The 14,551-nt window shown below is 41.7% G+C and overlaps 1 protein-coding gene across 1 annotated transcript in view; it reads right to left on the bottom strand.

Moving 5' to 3' along the window:
• Window positions 1-14,551, bottom strand: part of SPMIP4 (sperm microtubule inner protein 4) — a 40,317-nt gene extending 25,766 nt beyond the window's left edge. Inside the window, exons 1-3 of the mRNA XM_073329667.1 lie at window positions 14,418-14,551; window positions 6,875-7,051; window positions 2,428-2,499 (exon numbers count right to left, since the gene is read on the bottom strand). Of these exons, the coding sequence (XP_073185768.1) occupies window positions 2,428-2,499; window positions 6,875-7,051; window positions 14,418-14,551 (383 nt within the window). The remainder of the gene's footprint in view (window positions 1-2,427; window positions 2,500-6,874; window positions 7,052-14,417) is intronic.

The raw sequence follows: 14,551 nt of genomic DNA, 5'->3' as shown, positions 1-14,551 counted from the left end.
ATGTAGCCTGCCCAGATCATAACAGCAGTCCCTGGAAAGGGATCATGGGCCAACAAGCATGCAGAGTGGGGCTAGTATGTAAGGGGAGCAACTTGCACTGCCTGCACTCGGGGTGGGCCAGAGTAGAAATGACTGAATTTGGGATTATGAGGATACAGTGGAAAAGGTGGAAGAAGCTGTTGCCTGAGTAGCTGTTCTGTGCCTTGGGTTGGGGATGTATTTCACTCCACAACCCTCCCATAGTTCACCTGGTGTCCCAGCCTTTACACAGGCAGAGTGAATTCTCTCCAATATGAATTACCATTTACAAGGCATTCATGTGGTCATCAAAATACAAGAGGCCAAATCCTTGCCTGGTGTCATTCTCGTGAAATCAATGGAGTTACATCAGAAATGGATTAGGCCCATGAAGTGTAAAATAAAACCAAGTCAGCTTGCTGAACATTCCAGGTGAATGAGAGGCGATCTGAAACCCGCCCAAAGAAAAAGACGGAGTTAAAACTGAAACTCTTATTTATCTTTAATCCACTGGGCCTGATCCTGCATTTCTTGCATACCTGCTGGGGTATAGTGCAAAGGTTGGCAGGGCTGAACTCAGTGTACATAGATTCTTGTATTATACCAGTTTCCAAATGCTCCAGCAATTACAAAACCCCACGCTGAGGACAAATCCTTGTCACTTGTGCAAAGCTCAAGCAAATGTGCTGTGTGTGTGTGTGTGTGTGTGGGGGTAATATGCAGAACTTGTAAGGAAGGATTTCGCCCCACGACCTGCAGTCACAGTTCGCAAGAGCTGCACAGCCAATACCTTTAGGCTGCATTATCGGTCAAGGCCCAGTAAAGGTGAGCTTTGGCCAACACACTCTTTCAGTTTACCAAACCCACCCTCCCTTGGCCTACTTTCAAATCCCTATTGTGTGGTGCCACGGAGGCAGCCGGCACACAGCCCTACACCCTGGGGCACAGGGCTGCAGATTCATCCTGTGCAGTTTCTTTGTGGCCTGTCTTCACCCTCACACAGCACAGCTGTGTAGTTCTGCTGCCCTTCCGGCCCTCGTGGCTCACACAAAATGCCCAAGAGGATAGCATGCTTTGGAATTTGGCAGGCACTATAGATGGGGAGGGTTGCTTGCCATCTGGCTGGCTTTTAATCAGCCTGGCTGGTTTTTGTACGGCGTTGCCGGTGAAAAGATTTAGTGTGCTCCCCCTGCCCCTTGGGACCAGCATTCCCTGTTCGTTACATGCACATGTGGCTATGCAGTGGTTTTGTAATTACTGCACATCACTTGGCTGGGAGCACAGCTGGCACCTGCCTCTGTGTGCTGGCCTCTCAACCTGCTGAGCCGTAGCATCTCCTCCTGACCTTGGGGGCCAAGAAGCAAGACGGACCGAGGCTCGTCATCAGAGAGGGATAAGGAACGGGGTAGAGGAGACAGAGGCTACTGAGAGGGGACAGTAGTGGGGCTCCCTCAAGTACTGAAGCTCCTGTGAGTGGGCGGGTGTAGAAGCTCATGCGGGCAGAGGAATGGGCAGCTGTGTGTCTAGGTGACCAAAGAGAGGGCTGTGGCCACAGGTGTGGGGTAATAATTAGCTACTGTTAGCACTAGGACCCTTTTTGTTGGTGGTGGCGGCGTGGCCAGGGGCTAATTTTTCTGAATCTCGGAGATGGCAATCCTGCTGAGGAAGGGGTGAGGGTGAATCACGTACTGTTCCCCTCATTGGCCAGATAACCAGGGGAAGTTAATACAGCCTTAGCCCTAAATAACTAAGCATACAGGATATGCAACACGGCTAAGTTAACGTTGTGAGGACCGTAACTTGTTCATTTCCTGACTTTTGAGTGTTTAAACTCATAATTACTGTTACATTAACCTAAACATTTTGGGTTTTGAGCTGGAAGTTTCAGTGTTTTGTTGGTGCCATCATGTGGCAAAATGGTGTACTGCAGGTTTAACTGGCAGCATTCAATCTCAAGTAAACTAGCTACTCTTTTAAATAGTAGCAGTGAAAAAAGGAAACAATATCTTAGTCAAACCCCCTCTTAAAATACACCTAAAGATACCAGAGAAAACTTTAATATGATGCACACACGATGTTATGGTTAGCTCAGTGCTATTCTCTGCTAATCGGGACTCCGCCCAGTAGGAGAGAGTATTTCTGAGTGACACAGGTTGACAAATCAATAAAACCAATTCAAATCTCATTGCTTAAGAGATACTAAACTGAGTGGGGCACTGATATCTCATTCTGAACTTCCTTCCAAACTGTGTGTTTTCTGTAGTCACTCACCAACCACATTTTATACAAAGGTCATATTTCATTATAAACGTTAATCCACAAGGTCATTAAGGAGGAATGAATATTTAGCTTGCCATTGCATTTGTCACACTAAGTACATTATCTGGTCTATGCTGTAATGAAACTTACAGATCATCATTCATACGGACATCACTTTTTTTCATCTGGGTTACATCATAATACTGTTCAATGGGAAGACCTCTACAAAAAGAGAGAGAGAAAAAAACCCACAAAATAACATTTTACTTATTGGTTATTAAAATCCCAGGAAACACATATTGATTTATTTTCTTGTAAGAAATGTAGGCATAGTATGTAATTTTTGCCTGCAGTCCACAGTCTGCCCTTACCACCAATTTCAGAGATACTGGAAATGTGGATACTTACTATCAGACTCAGACCTTAACATTTAAGTTACACAGGGCCTGCTTTTCAGAAGTGTCGAGCAGTGTTGCCAATGATTTCAATGGGCACAGGATCAAGCCCTTAGAGCCTGATCCTATGAGGGGTTGAGCGTTTCATAGAAGATGCCGAGCATCCTCCATTGAAGTCAATGGGCTGGCAGAGTCAGACGCTTAGCTTGCAGAAAAACGGGACCTTTCTCAGTGATCTTTGTTGCTGCTGAAAAGACACATGACCGCTGAGTGAGATGACAGCATTTTAGCTGCCTCTGATGGAACAGATGTGGGTTATCAGCAGCTAGCATGGGGCAGGACAGAGAAAGGGAGAGCAAAGGGGACAGCCAAATTGAAGAACATACAGTCAGAGTAATCAGTTTTAACTGATAATGTTATTTCTGGAGTTAGAACAGCTTTGGGGCTTCTGACCTCCACCTGCAAAGGCTAAGCTTGTCACAGAGGTATCACTTGGAGTTTTAGAGTCTGTTTCAGAGTCCTCCACTATTTAAAGTCTGGAAGCTGTGGCTTTAATTGCATAGAAGGAGAGGAGATATGGCCTGGAAGAAGAGAGAGGAAAATGTTGGTTCAGAATGGCAAGGCATGTTTTGCTGTGTTCTGCTTGGCTTAATATGATGTTTGGGGTTGTTGGAAAGTTGACAGTCGTCTCTCCATGCAGTGATGTTGTAGCCATGTTGGTCTCAGGATATTAGAGGGACAAGGTGGGTGAGGTAATATCTCTTATTAGAGGTTTGTCCTAAACAAGCTATTACCTCACCCACCTTGCCTCACCAGTAATCTCTCCATGACATGCAGAGTGTTCTGCACTTTCTCTTCTCCAAAACCAATGTGGATTGGATCACTGCCTTCCTTCTTTTCATTTACTAGCTACTGCTGACACCTGACATCCATCTCAGAGACCAGGATGCATACTCCCCTCAGGCAATGCTTTCAGCACCATTCAGTGGACTACCCCACATGGGGGACTCTTACGGAGTAGTGATGCTTGCGTTAGCCATCCCACCCACCCTACTACCTGTACATTTTCTCTGATAAATGGCCAAGTTGCACTCAGTGTCCTGGGATATGTTAGACTCGAACACAGATCTCAATGAGAACACCGCACATAGACGATCTCCATGATGTGAATTCCCTTTTCAACTTTAAAATAAAAATGTAAGGATGACCTGGAACTTTTCATTTTTTGTCTTACTTACACTTCAGAAGTATTATGCTGCAAAGATGCATCTTTAGATTCACACAGCCTTTGTAACTATTCTAGCCGAGTGGAATAACTCAGTTAATGAGATACGGTGTTTGGGATTGGAATAACCTTTGGTTCAGTGCATCTGTAGGGAGTCATTAGTTTTGTCTGTAGAGGAAGATATTTTGGCTTCCTATGCATTTTGAGTCAGTTGACAACTGAGCATTTTGCATTGGAAACTGCATCCCCCAGCACTAAGAGGATAAATAATTGTAAATAATGCAATGCTTCTGAAAAATGGTCTTCCCTATATTATTAATGCACACTGACATCTGCTGGTCAAAACTGCACATTACCTCAGTTCTTTTTCCACATAAAACCAGCTCTGCCAATACACAGTTTCTCAAACTTAAATCTTCCTTAAGGTGTGCTCCATTTCATATATCAACCTCATTATAAGGAAACACCGAGAATATTTAAAAGCCAGAGATGTGTTAGACAGGAGTGTGCTGGAAAAATACTTTTTCCACTTTTTATCCTTCATAAACTTTCTACTGAAATTTTATAAATTGGGTTGGGAAAATTAAGCAATGAAGCATTTTGGTTATAACCACAAATTTTGGAATTACAGTACTTATACTGTTCACTATACTTCCCTATCAGTGGAACAAACAAATATATAGGAGATACCAAAGTAGAAGTATACTCATTTACAAAAACAAACAAGTAAACCAACCCCTAAATGTGGAATTTAAAAAAAAAAACCCAAGTACTTTTGTATAGGGTTCACAAACAGACAACAGCTCCACTACCAAAATCAACTATCTCAGACTCTAAATAATTTTGTTTGATATTTTAAATACAAGCTGCATAGTATGTGTGTGTGCGTGCGCAAATAAATTCAGGCTTCTTATACTTCCAGTGCTGGCATTCACCCCTCTATGGGCACAGTCACAGATTTCTAAAGTACTTCCCTTGCATCTTTCCTACTTTCCACTTTCTGATCCAGACTAAATTGTACTGTAATAAGCACATAATACACTTCTAACCTACAATCCTGGTAAATTTAATTGGAATCAACCTGCTAAGGTAGCTGCTAAGGTACCTGCAAAGGGATGCTGCTTAAACAGCCAGAAACCAATAAGCTCGGCTCCTACAATGTGGAGAAGGATATAGATAAAAGGACATAAATAAAACTTTCCAGGCAATGTAGAATTAACCTTTAGGCTTCATTGCTTCTCTGTTTGGATAACGATATGAATGTTTAGGGAGAATATTCCAATCTTAGGACCAATCCTCAGATGTATTGTAGCTCTTTTGGGTATTTGGGGACTACTTGGGCTCCTCCTGTAATTCAGAGCAACCAGGGATGCTCTAATAGCACCTGCAGTTATGGCCCCCAACGGGCCATTGAACTGGCCTACGATTACGAGATCTCCTTCCACCTTGGTACGTTCCTGAAACACCTTTTATGCTGGAGGCTAAAATCAAGTGGCTATGCTGACCAGTTTACTGTTAAAGCTAGTCTTCTGTCCCCTTTTCACCGCCAGAGCAGAACAGAATGGGATGAAGCATTGGCCAGGATCTGGCCCAGTGTGTCTATACGCTGAATAAGTCTAGGATTTATATATTTAAAAACAAAACAAAACCAAGAGCAATAAAAATTCTTGTTTGGAGTCATTCCAAGGACCTGTCACCATAAAGTCAATTTCTATAAAGAAAATTGATTCCATGATGGGGGGGACAGGACAATGGCCTTGTCTCCTCTTTGTCCTCCCCACCTCATTTAGCAGCGAGTAGCATCGCTGAACATTATTTCATAATTCCGTTACAAAAGGAATGAGATCTCTGAAGTCATATCTGTTTGCAAGGCTCCTCAGCTGGTGCTGCAGACCCAGAAAGTCAGTGAGATATTCAGAGTGGATAATGCAGTTTATTTATCTTAGGTTTAGTAGAATTTTCAGAGATTTTTCTTTTTTCCTCTGTTTTGGTGTTGGATGAACCTGGTGCTACCTGTGTTGGAGGCACTAAGCTCAATGAACTTCACCACACACTTCTTGGAGGTTATGCAATCTTTGGAGACACCTGTGATCTCTCTCTCTCTCTCTCCTTTGTATTGTACACACAAATATACCTGTAGGAAATTATCTTTTAGAATGGTAAGAAGAATAGTCTGGGGCTAGCAGAGCCAAGGGAATGCACCACTACATATTCTGAGCCTTGTTCAATTTGACTAGGCAGGGCTGAATGGCAATTTTCAGATAATGGGCCACATTCTGGCAAAGCAGCCAGAAAGCAAGCTTCCCCAGCTACCTGGGCACTCATTTTGCATAAAGGGGAATTCCTGAGTGGTGTAGAATTCTCTGCTCTCTCAGCCCTGGGTGCAGAAGGCATGTCCATGGAAACGGCTCCCAAAATGGCTCCTGGGGTTGGGAGAAGCTGGGTGTAAGTCAGAGCAGCCTTCAGAAAAATGTCAAGAGCCTACAGTTCCCATTGACTTCAGTGGGATTTGTGGATTCTGAATGCTTCTGAAAAATCAGGCCATGAGTGAGACTTATCTAATGTCACAGAGGAAGTTTAGGACAATAGCTAATAAATACTACACCATTACCAAATGATAGGAAAAAATAAACTACACAAAGAGATCCAAAGTGCCAAGAGTTTCAATAAATACCCTGGTTTCAGAGTAGCAGCCGTGTTAGTCTGTATTCGCAAAAAGAAAAGGAGTACTTGTGGCACCTTAGAGACTAACAAATGTATTTGAAAGTGATAATGGACAGTACAACTCAGGCACACTACAAGTTAGAGCATTGTCCAAAGTGGGGGTAACTTAAAGTCTATCTCCAGAATGCAAATTATCTACATAGCTCAATCTGCATTGCTGTCCAGACTGTCCAAATAAATTGCATTCCACTAGCTGTTTCTAGGTTACAACACTTTAAAAAATTGGAATGTGTGAAGCAGGCAACTAACCTACCTTGGCCAGGAATCTCCACCATAACTATAATGTTGATGTCCTTTAGCAAACAAACAAGGAGGCTCATTCTTTGGTCTATGATCTTCTGGCAATGAAACCTGTGCAATTCCTCCATATTCTCTTTCGGTTCCCCAGGGAAGCCTGCACCACTGAAATGAATCTCTTAACTCCTCATATCTGAAACAAAAAAATAATATTCTTAAATAGCAGCAGTGACTGAGCCTTGAATGCCTTCACGGATGTCTTAACAATGGAAACATTGGATTTATTATTCTCCTGGCTATTAGCTACTCAACTTTTTGATCAAAGTTGTCATAATGAGCCTGCTCCAGTTGAATCAATGGGAGCAGAAGCAAGTCCAATATACTTTGATTGGCTGAAGGAAGAAGATAGGTGAATGTATATGCCAATATGCTGCATGCATGTCTGACCTCCTGCAATGTACATTGAGTGTATGAGCTGCTGAAACATGGTTCACCTGCCTTTTCTTCTAGGTGCTAAATACTACTACACAAACTCATATGCTGATGGATTTTCAAAGAGCCAAATGGTAGCAAGGCATCTAATTCTCACTGACTTTCAAATTAGGTGCCTAAGTACAACTGTGCTTTTGAAAATCTTCCCTTACATCTCTAGAGAGTGGGTGAAAGATGTCACTTTTCAGTACCTGCAGCCCACCAGGGCATACAACTCTATCAGACACGTCACAAGTTTCTGTGAATGGATGACTAGTTCTAGCACAATTCAGTGTGTCTATATCACCAACAGTTCTGCAGTACTATGTGTGTCGTTTACTTCATTTGTTTTATGAAGATAAGCACCAAGAAGAGTGAACATTTTACACGATTCCTTTCCCTCTTGTTTTATTCATCTGGCAGGAATTTCCCAGGTAATAATGCAGGCATAAAGCCCACCCTATCATTCTTACTGATGGGGAGATAGGATGGGAAAATGTAGACTCAGTTTCTCCCAGGTATGGTGGTTTCCTCCAACACCTGTCCATTGAACAGACCCATAAAAATACGTCTAAAATTCCCGCAATAAACAAATGATTGTACTGGCCCTGGGAGTAGGAGTCCAGAGATCCCTCCCAAACTCAAAAATGACTGGTTATACTGCTGTGCGAAGGACCAGCCATCTTCATCTTTTGAGTTTATGTTATGTTGAGTTGGCAGGGCAAAGGACTAGGAGCCAGGTCTCTTGGGTCCTATTTCCAGCTCTGCCACTAATCCAATGGACATGATTCTTCTCTCATGAAGGCTATGTCTACACTACAGACTTCTGCTGGCATAGCTATGTTGGTCAGAGGCATGATTTGTGACCAGGGTGGATTGATTCAAATCATGATTAAATCACCAAATGGAAAGTCTGGATTTAAATCAACTTTTCCATTTGTACTTCAGTTACTTTCTGAAGAATGGTGCATTCTCACTGGTTGATATAACCATTAAAACAAGTTGATTTACAACTAAATACACCCTTTACACTAGATTTTGTACATGTTTTTGCTGCCTAGGAGGTTACACGATAACAATATACATTTATTTAAGCAATTATATAGCTTAATATTTTCAGTATGTTAGAAAATGGTGAATGATATATTGCTTATTTACTAGATAATGAACTTTTTGCTCAGGATTTGCGTCAAGCTGCATTAGGGTGGTAACTGGAATTTAATTAAACACAAACAACAGCACAGAAAACTTATTTTTATTAAACAAAACAACCTGAAATATTTTGGATACAGGAACTTCTCTTATCAAAACATGTTTCACATTTATAAATAATTGATTTATTAAACAGAGGGATTAACTGTAGTAAGTGAAAAAATTGATTATATCAGGTCAGCCTGGGAAATTTTCAAATGTGCCTAAGGGAAAGGGACTGGAGCTTAAGTTCCTACTTGTCGGCGTGAATGTCCACTGCAATAAAAATCCTGCAGCACCAAGTGTCCGAACTCAGCCAGCTGACTTGAACGCATGGTGCTTGGGCTGTTCGGCTAGACACTGCAGTGTAGATGTTCAGGCTCAGACTGGAGCCCGGGTTCTGAGAGACCTACCACACGCACAGGGTTTCAGAGCCTGGGCTCCAGCCTGAGCCTGAACGTCTACACTACAAATTTTCAGCTGTGCAGCCCAAGCCCCATAAGCCTGAGTCAGCTGACCCAGGCCAGCTGCAGCCATGCCATAGGTCTGTTATTGCAGTGTAGATGTAGCCTACGTCTCTGGACCATGAGACAGTTTCGTAAGTTACTTAGGCTGTCCTATTGTGCCATATTAATAAAACTTGATCTCAAAGGTTAGATGTTTTTCCCCCTGATTCTTTCTTTATGTAGAAAGGCAGTCTTCAGATCAAAGTTGTGAACAGAGGCGTATAGATTCAGCATATTTATTTTTTATTTAAATGTTTTAAGAGATTAGAATAAGTTTAGGCCTTAACATATTTTGTGCTAAATTCAGATGCCATTTTAAGTAGGTTTATTTTTTCAAAAGAAAAACTTCTTATAATGTAAATAACTAAATAAAAAACCATTTAAATTAAAAATCTGATGTTTAAAATGTTTGGGTTTTTTTCAAGAAAAATAATTGATTTTTATCCACCCTGATTGTGACCGACGTCGCCGTGCTGACAAAAGCCCTTAGCATAGATGCAGTTATACTGGCAAAACTGCCCATTTGCCAGGAGAGCTTATTTCACTGGGGGAGGTGTTGGGGGGGGGGAGCTGGAATAAACTATGCTGGCATAAACTGAGTCCACCCCAGCAGCACTTTGCTGATATAATATATTGGAACAGTACCCCAGCAAAGCGCTCCTAGTGTGGACCTGGCCGTAAACCAGTATGATTCAGAAATAACTTCACTAAAATCACTGGAGTTACACCAGTGCGAATGACAGGCACCTCACTTAATCTTTATGTGCCTTGGTTTATCCACCTGTAAAACATGTAATAATAATCCTGATTTAACTCAGAGGTTATTTATAAATTATATTGAAATATTCTGATCAAGACTACTATAGAAGTAATAAGAACACAGTATTATTATTTGTTGATGGAATAAAATACATAAACACAGGGTGAGTAAAAAGCAAGCAGTGCTTCACAGACGTGGGAAATACATGCAAAGAGTTTTTAAACAGCTCAGCACTCCCAAATAGAGAATGGTTTGTACAGAACTTCCTTCAAATTTTATCTGAAATGTAAAGTGCTTTCTAAGGGGAACTGATATTCTTCCCAAAGTACACAGGATCACAGTGAAATCACAGAAAGTTCAGTAGGGTGTATGGTACCTTGTAATATAAGGGCCAAATTGTCCTCTTGCACATTTAAACTGGAAGAAGGCTTTGAGGGAGAAAAATCTCTGTAAGGATTCCCTTGCAGAAATTCTCTCAAATCATCCAATTAGGAAAGGCCACGGGATGCTGACTGTAAACCTGGAAGATTCCTAGGCATCCATATAGATCCTGCCGGAGGGGTGGGGATGGGGGAGACCAGGGCCATCAGTACAGAGAACGTATACTTTGGTCTTCACCCCACATCATTCCCTGGCAACCCAGCTCTGTAGCATTGCTTATTTCCCAGCATTTCTCATCTGTGTCATGCCATAATGGTGTTGCAATACTAAGTCATCCCTTCATGACATTGTGTCACAACATGATGCAACTTCATGAGGCAATGAGTTTGTCTTGCAGGACAAATTAAAATAACCCTCTGGGCTTATCAGAACCCTGTGGGTTATCAGAACATTTTTCTATATTTAATAGCTGAATGAATGTTAGCATCTAATTTTTGAACAGCTCTGTTTAAGATTTTGTTTTTCCCCTGAAGGTTTGAAGCCAGATATCGAATCATTGTGTATGCTGGCTGTGTCAGTAGGTGGTAAACTGAACCCAAAGGAAACATTAATGAATCATGAAAATGCTGACTTCTATCTACCTGTTACTAAGATGTGGAACAACCACTTAACCCGAGACAGAAAAGACAAACATCGCACACAATGGTACATGAATCTGACTGCCCACCGAGACCTAACAGGGCTTTGTTAAGCTTCTAATGTTTACAATCTTTCACACAAAGGAACAGTTGTAGTCAATATCAATCCAATGGGATTTATGGTTTTCAAGGACACAAACAAAACTGTGTCTCTGCAAGAGAATATCAAACTAAAACTATACTGGACAAACTGTTAAAAAGGTGTAGAGTAGGAAACAATCCTGCACCAGCAGAGAAATGAACTAGATAGCTTAAGAGGGATTTTCCCTCCTTAACTTCCATGATTCTAGAATTATATTAAATTCTGACAGGTTTCAGAGGAACAGCCGTGTTAGTCTGTATTCGCAAAAAGAAAAGGAGTACTTGTGGCACCTTAGAGACTAACCAATTTATTTGAGCATGAGCTTTCGTGAGCTACAGCTCACTTCATCAGATGTTTACCGTGGAAACTGCAGCAGACTTTATATACACACAGAAATCATGAAACAATACCTCCTCCCACCCCACTGTCCTGCTGGTAATAGCTTATCTAAAGTGATCAACAGGTGGGCCATTTCCAGCACAAATCCAGGTTTTCTCACCCTCCACCCCCCCACACAAATTCACTCTCCAAGAATAATACTTAGAACTAAAAACTACTTTCCTTGCTTTTGATCACATGAAGTTGCCAAGTCAGCCATCTGTTTACTAGTGCATCCTTTATTTAAACTATATTTTTGCCTGCAAAATTTTCTTGTTTTCTGGCGTTCATGCCAACAGTTTATGAATATTGCGCCATAGGATGTGAGCTCATCAGATCTCATAAACAAAACAGGTTCTGACTTGATCAGAACTTGAAACTGAGATCTCCAAGGGAAACAAAAATGCTGCAGGAAGCTGTACTGGTGGTGAGTCTGTCTGAGGCAGGATTAGGGGCTTGGCCCTGGGTGTCACTCACATTGATTTCTAATTCAGTGGGCATGATTCTCCGGTGCTGTATGCCTTGCATCATCATTTACCCCAGTGTAAATCAGAATGACAGCCTTTTACGTCCAATTTACACTGGTGAAAGGGAGTGGAGAATCAGTCCCAGTGGGTGTGCAAAACTAGTATAACTTACACACTGAGTGGCATATGAGGGGCATACGCGTCAGGATACAGTTTGTGCTATAATATGAAAATCAAGAGGCGTACATAAGAGCAATCAGAGACCCCACACTTTTATGCCTGCACCAGGTCCAACACGCCCATTGCAAATCCACAGGGCCTGACTTTGGGGGTCAGTGAGCTGTGCTCAGTGCGGGACCCAAGGAGGGTGGAATAAAGTAGTAGGCATCCTGTGGAAGAAATAGTATGTGAACATGTAAGTAAAGACTCCTCATCCCAGCTCCTCGCCCAGGCACCTTGCCCAGCCAATTTCAATCTCCTCATCCAGTTTCAGTCTTTCCCATGCTCCCAGTCCCACTCTCCTTTTCCCAGTCTCAACACATGGCCCCACCTCCTCATCCAATTTCAGTCTTCCCCACCCCACACTGGTTACCAGTCCCTGTTCCCCCCTCATGGGCTATCAGTCACTATCTCCCTTCCCTCAGCTCCATGTCTTCCTCGCCCCATGCAGCTCCCAGCCCATTTCTTCTCCCTCTGCTGTGTTGCCCTTCCACTTCCCCTGGTCTCCTCTGCATCTGAATATGCAGGCTAATATGGTGCCAGAGGGAGGGGGAGAAGGAGGGAGGAGATGCTCTCAGTTCCAATGCCCAACACCTCAGCAGCCTGCATCAGCTGGAAGGAGCAATTGTCAGGAAAGTCCTGCTCTGCCCCCACTGCTCTAGGGTAGAGCATGCCCAGTACAGAGAGAATCTTCCAAGAATTCAGCTGCCATCCTATAATAAGTCTTTACTGAGCATGTGCAAAGTAAAACTTTTCAAAGGCTTATAACTTGGCCAAATTTGGTGTTTTCCCCCCCATAGTAACAGCAAATGGCATATCTCCGGGACCAGGGTGACCCCTCCTACCAAATTTCAAGTTCCTGCTCCAAAACATGGCTGTGATAGAGCTTCTCAATTAAGTAGCTGAAATAATTTTTTTAACATGGGAAAAACATCATATTTTTTCCTTATTTGCACGAAAGCTCATGCTCAAATAAATTGGTTAGTCTCTAAGGTGCCACAAGTCCTCCTTTTCTTTTTGCGAATACAGACTAACATGGCTGTTACTCTGAAACCTGTCAGCTGCAATAGACGTATAGTAGATATATTGATATACATGAAGTTCAACCCAGTAAAGAGAGCAGATTTCTAATAATGATTAAAGTTCAGATTATTTATTATGTATTATTTAAAATAGTTGAGGCCAACCATTTTCTAAGATTTTTTTCCTTGTCATAAAATACCTATTTGCATCATTTTAAAAAACCCTGTATTATAACCTGATTGATATCTAGGCTAAGACCTGGTGCCAACTTCTTTTCTGATATAATGGGTGTAGCTCTACTGAGTTCAGTGAAGTCTGCACATTTATCTCGACAGAGAATTTGGCTCATGGTCCCTTAGTAAGGACATAACACTAACATTTCTCTATCCACAGAAAAAGACATATTATGACATGGCTGGGGTCATGATCATGTTTCTTTTCTATGCTTCAGCATTGTAATGTTTTGTATTGCAGAAAGGGCCTAAAAATGGTGCTTATTTTTAACAGTAAATGTTACTTGCTTTTATAGTGTTTTGTGCCCTTAGTTTTTGGCCTTTGTGCCCAGCCAACTCATCCTATTGTGGGGCACTGTCCAATCAATGAGGGTCTTTCCTCTGAGTTCAATGGGATTTGGATAAGGCCTATAATTCTCCTAGATTTTAAGTCATCAGCCATTATAACATTTCATATGCAGATTCATCTAACCTTCTATAACTTTATACGTTCACAACACAAGCCACGATGATAGTGAAATAGCCAGCACCTTGACTAGGGAAGATACCTCAATCAGGTGACTCAGCATACAGTCTGACAGATCCAATTACATCAAATATGCTCCTGCTGAAGACTTAATATGGGATGCTAGCCTTCAAAGGACAAAATCAATGAAAACTAGTAAAACACAAAGCTCTAAGTGATATGGGAACTATAATTTAGTTTCCTATTTCTGTAGATAAAATATTACGTAGAGGAACAGTGGAGAACATGAGGACCACTACAGGTCTACTGTATGTATAAAGGTGAGAAATGTGGATCCAAAAAGGATCACTGTCCTAAATAATGAGCAGCTGAGATGTATGATTTTCTAGAATTATAAACCCAAATTCTGTCTTGTGTGGCACCCCAACTAAGGGTATAATTTGCCCCATAATTTGTCTCTGTAAATTATTGACTGAGGTAAGACAGTTTTGTGTTATAGAATTTATGGCAAGCCACAAAAATTCAACCTATGCAATCTATTTTATAGATACAGATACTTAAGGCCAAATTTTGTAATTTCATTGAAAGCAATGGGGTTGCACTAGTGTAAGTGGGAGCAGAGTTTGGCACCAATACTTTAAAATTTTCAGCAAAACACATTTTCCTTTAGTAGCTATTTCTTACCTATCCTGGGACACAGTTGGGCGTGAAGGAATTTGCAGCGGAGTCAGTGTCTCATTAGACTCTAAGGTTTTCGATAATATGTCTGTTCCCTCCCTTTCTCTATAGTAGTATGGCAGGCCATGTAACAGCTCCAT

The sequence above is a fragment of the Lepidochelys kempii genome, chromosome 2, assembly GCF_965140265.1.
Source record: "Lepidochelys kempii isolate rLepKem1 chromosome 2, rLepKem1.hap2, whole genome shotgun sequence".
Lineage (NCBI taxonomy): Eukaryota > Metazoa > Chordata > Testudines > Cheloniidae > Lepidochelys > Lepidochelys kempii.
This window is presented reverse-complemented; position numbering and strand designations above follow the sequence as displayed.